The sequence below is a fragment of the Calidris pugnax genome, unplaced genomic scaffold (assembly GCF_001431845.1).
Source record: "Calidris pugnax isolate Ruff unplaced genomic scaffold, ASM143184v1 scaffold17, whole genome shotgun sequence".
NCBI lineage: Eukaryota > Metazoa > Chordata > Aves > Charadriiformes > Scolopacidae > Calidris > Calidris pugnax.
This window is the reverse complement of record NW_015090794.1, coordinates 3,000,904-3,005,640: the sequence shown is the minus strand read 5'-3', so window position 1 is coordinate 3,005,640 and position 4,737 is coordinate 3,000,904. Positions and strand designations below refer to the sequence as shown.

At 51.7% G+C, this 4,737-nt stretch overlaps 1 protein-coding gene across 2 annotated transcripts in view; it reads left to right on the top strand.

The window, feature by feature from the left end:
• Positions 1–1,442: 1,442 nt before the first annotated feature.
• ZNF598 (zinc finger protein 598) overlaps positions 1,443–4,737 on the top strand; it is a 29,903-nt gene continuing 26,608 nt past the window's right edge. For both annotated transcript variants that reach the window (XM_014936422.1, XM_014936421.1), the window contains exon 1: positions 1,443–1,683. In XM_014936422.1, the coding sequence (XP_014791908.1) occupies positions 1,483–1,683 (201 nt within the window). In that variant the 5' untranslated portion in view covers positions 1,443–1,482. The remainder of the gene's footprint in view (positions 1,684–4,737) is intronic.

The following is a 4,737-nucleotide window of genomic DNA, read 5'->3' as shown; positions in this document are numbered from 1 at the left end:
ATCAGCCCTTAAAGCAAACTCGGGAACATACATTTCTTTACCAACCAACCAGGCATATCAATGATTAACTCGAGTTCACTTCAACTCGCCCTGCAGCCCCAAACAGCCGTCACATGCTCAGATACTGAACGCATGAATCACAACCTGCAGCACCCACATCAAGATTTCTCTAACACACTGTGCTCTTAACACACTGACACTAACAGAGCCCATGTGTGGTACTGTCCTAATGGATGCAATACCCTATTTTGCACAGTGTACACTTTTTAACAGTTGTTTTTTTTCCAATCGCACGTAGTTTACACAGGCTACCAGGCACCTGTGTTATAAAAGCAGATCAAGAGGCAGAACTGCAGGTCCAACGCATCAGTTCTGGGGCTGTTTGCACCAGTGGGGTAGGTGTTGCCTTGGAAAAATCCCACTGAAATCACAGTCCCGTGGCCTCTGCTGCTTGGCAGGTCACCACCACTCTGCCACCTCTGTGGGACACCAATCCTGCTGGACACATTATGGCCAAACACAAGGAAGAGGGGAGAGCCAGTGCCACCCTGCCCCACAGCTGCTCACCCGCTGCAGGGCTCTGGCGGGAATGGGTCTGGGGTCCCCAGTCTCCCCACAGACAGGGGTGCTAGGGCACGGGTCTGGGAACCCCAGTCTCCCCACAGGGGTGCCAAGGAATGGGCCTGGGGTCCCCAGTCTCCCCACTGACAGAGGTGCCAGAGCAGGGATCTGGCGTCTCCAGTATCCCCACAGCCAGAAGTGCCAGGGAATGGGCCTGGGGTCCCCAGTCTCCCCACAGTCAAGAGGTGCCAGGACAGGGATCTGGGATCCCCAGACTCCCCACATACAGATGTGCCAGGGCAGGGGTCCGGGATTCCCAGTCTCCTCACAGCAAGAGGTGCCAGGCAGGGGTCTGGGATCCCTGATCTCCCCACAGCCAGAGGTGCCAGGGCAGAGGCCCGGGGCCCTCAGTTTCCCCATGGCCAGGGTCTCCAGCTCCCCAGAAGAGCAGGCCCCGAGGTGACATAGCACAGGCCGGAGCCACCCAGCGCTGCTCAGCCTCTCCCGGGACCTGCTTCAGCTGCCACCGGGCGAGTGGCCGCCAAATGGCTCCCTCCAGCCACCTCCACCTGAGGGGAGACCAACGAGAGGCAGCCAGAGAGGCTCCGCCGCGGAGGCGCTCCGGGCAGCCCTTCTCTATGGTCGGAGGCCGGCTGGGCTGCGTCTCTATGGTCTAGCGCTGGAGGACGCGGGGTGACGTCAGGAGGGCGGGGCGCCGCCGCGGTGGTGGGAGGTGCCGCTCTAGGCAGGAATCTCGATGGTGGCCGCGCCGCGGGGCTCGGCGAGGGTGGATCTCTATGGTCGGGAGCTGGGCGGAGAGAGAGTCGCGTGCCGGTGCGGGCGGCGCTCTAGGCCGCCTCTCGATGGTGCGGGCGGTTGCTAGGCGGTGCGGGGCCTAGGCCGCGGCGGGTCGGCGCCGCCATGGCCGCCTCGGCCTCTTCGGCCTCCGGCGCGGCGGCAGCGGCAGGGCCCTCGGACGGGTCGTGCGTGCTGTGCTGCGGGGAGCTGGAGGTGGTGGCCCTGGGTCGCTGCGACCACCCTATCTGTTACCGGTGCTCGGTGCGGATGCGGGCGCTGTGCGGCGTGCGGTACTGCGCGGTGTGCCGGGAGGAGCTGGGCCAGGTGAGGCCGGGACGGGAGCAACCCCCCACCGGGGTCTGTCAGCGTCCCGCGGGGCTGGGCTGCCCGGGGGAGCGGGGCGTTGGGCGCTGGGGTTGGGGGAAGGCCTCGGGTAGGAACCGGGCCACGGAGCAACTCGTGGAATCTGCTGAGTGGAGCCGGGGCGGGGAGCCCTCCCTCAGCCGGCGGCTTCCCGGGGGTGTCTGCCGGCTGCTTCGCTCCCGGTGGGGCGAGGAGACGGCGAAGGCGGGTGGTGGTGGTGTGTTTGAGGCAAAATATGAAGAAAATGGAATTTAAAAGGAATATTTTTTGGTGGGTTTTTTTTTTTTGAATCAGCGAGGCTGGCTCTCCAGCGTTGGTATTACGTGATCGCGGGTGACTCTACCATCCTGGCTTGATTTGAAGCTTGGGGGAGAGCGTGTTTTGTATTCTTTCAGGGTTTGCTCATCCAGCACACCATGCTGCCTTTGCCCCCGGTTCCTGTTAGCATGAGCCACCTCTTGGGCGTACGCTTAAAAAAAAAAAAAAAAAGTAATTTCCCTTCAGTTTTAATTTTTCTGATAGATTTCTCTTTTCCTCGTGGCCTGCTGGCGAGGCGCCGGGCCCAGTGGCAGAGCTCGGGGGAGGCTGCCCTGATGCTGTGGCTCAGCTGTGTGGAGGGAGCCCAGGATTCCACGCAGCAGTGAGCTGCAGGAAGAAAAGTTGTTCAAGGTTCTTTATAAAAACAAATACTCATACTTTAATTTGTTTTTGCAGAACTCATGCTGGGGAAAAAAAAAACGAAACCCATAAACCTTTAAGAAGAAAACAACTGGTACTAGTACTGAAAGAAATACACTGAGATTGTTTAGGAAATGAAATTAAACAAATATATCAGGGGGAGGGGGCTCTCCCCTTGGCAAAAGGAGACCCCCCCACCTCAATTAAACTGTTTGCTTTGGCTGCTTTTCAAACTGTTCAAATGGTTGGAGGGATTGAAGATCTTAGGCTGTGTGCCTAAGACTTTGTGGAGGCCAGAAAGGTCGATGTGGTTTTTTAGATTGAGCTTATTGGCACAGGAGTAGCCTCTGTGTACAGAAAGAGACTCTATGAAAGTAATTTTATCTCTGATCATCCTCTGAGGAGCTGCTGCTCTGCTTCTCCTGTCTTAGGAAGAACCGAGTTGTGATGTCACTCTTCCTCCTTAAACCTGCTTGTCTCAGGGTCACAAATGGATTGTTAATCTTAAGGGCTATTCAGTTTTGTAATATTACTATATTATGTGGCCTGAACTTTGGTTCGTTCAGCCATCTTTCTCTTTCCTTTCTTAACTGTTTAAAACGATCCTTTTATTATAATTGACTGAAAGGCCATTTTTAATGGCTCTGATCTTTTTTCCCCCCTTGTCTTTAAGTGCCACTATAATACTGTTCTGCCAGTTCACCCCATGCCCCAAGGAAAGACAAAAAGATACTGGAGTGCATAAATCCCACCAAAACTGCTGGTGAATGAACTGAATGTATATGTAGGACTTAAAATCGTGTCTCTTAATTTACATAGTGTGCGTGGAATTAGCAGAGGCAAGTACAATGCTACCAAATCTCAGCTGGTGTCATACAGAGTAGTGTAGACTGAACTAGTAAGTGTCACAGCAGAATGCACAAGGAAATAGAACTGTAAAGATGAGTGGCAGCAGAGGACATGATGGCAGAGAAAGCAGGATATACTTGTTATGGTAATATGTGCTTTCAGTGATGTATAATTGTTGCAGTGAAGTTAGGAAGGATTACTTGCTGACCTGTAAACTAACTCTGACATATACTTGATTGAAGCTCGGAGGATCTGTCAGTGTGTTTGTTACCTATATGTGTGAGATTGCTCTTGGAATTGCTGTAGGAAATTGTATTGGAATCCTGTGATAAAATCTACTTTTCAGCAGTCCATTCCTCTCTTCTAAAACTCACTTTGAACTGAAATGAAATGTCAATACAATTTCACCAAAATGATTTTTTTTAAATAATTGGAGTTAGAGGTAGTTGTCATTTATCCAACAAACTTAAACTTGTATTCTTTTTATTTTAAGCTTGATATTTCAGCAACTTGGGTATATTTTTCGTTTTGGTTAACTTAACGGTAGCTCCACTGGAAAGAAAGCTTTAAAAAAAACCCTACCAAACCAGTCAAAAAAAGACTCACTCCATGGTATTTCACCCCAAGAAGGGAGGAAGAGTGATTCAACAAGACTAAACTACATGTGTATTATATAATTGAACCGTTTTATTAAGGTTGTAAGTATTTCTAGATGATCAGGTGATTACTCTGTGTGTCTCAGCCTTTCTGAACTGGTGCAGCTGTTTCATAAATGTTGTTGCTACCCCAGCACTTCCCAAATTGGGAGTGTGTGCTGGAGCAGACCGGTGGTAGGTGGCTTCTGAAGAGGGATGTAATATCGTAAATGGCTTCAGTGAGACCCAGGCTGCTTGGAGGTTGACGGGAGCAGCGGTGAACAAGCAGGTTCCTTCAGAAGGGGTATGTGGTACAAATAATTTCAGAAGTGATAGAGTGTTTTACTTCTCACTTTCCTGGTAGTTAGGGAAAGAAGAAATAGTGGTTTCCCAGTCAGACTCCAAGTAGTGTCACTTTGTGCTTACAGACTCCAGGCTTCTGTGTGATCTCCTACCAGGAGACAGGAGGCAGCTGAATGCAGGGCTCTTGACAGGCATTTGCTGCAGAGAGGGTTGAGTTGGTTGAAGGTGTTTACTCATAGCACAGCTGTGGTAGCAAAACATACCATAAAAGGGTTTCCTGATCTAGTTCAAAATCCAAAGACCAGGCTAGTCTCATCCACCTTTGTCTAAGCTGGCTCACTTGCTGGAACCTGATAAGGAGCAGTCACAGTGGCTTTGCTGGCAGCTGTGGGGGCAGTAACTGGGGGTGGTGATGAGCAGCTGGGACTGACAGAGAGCTCTGAAGTGTTGTCCAAGCTTCAGGCTGTGGCGAGTTCCCTGGCAAACACAGTTTGTGCTGTGGAGTTTAACTGGAATCCCAAAACCTACGTGACCTCAATGTGCTCTCTCT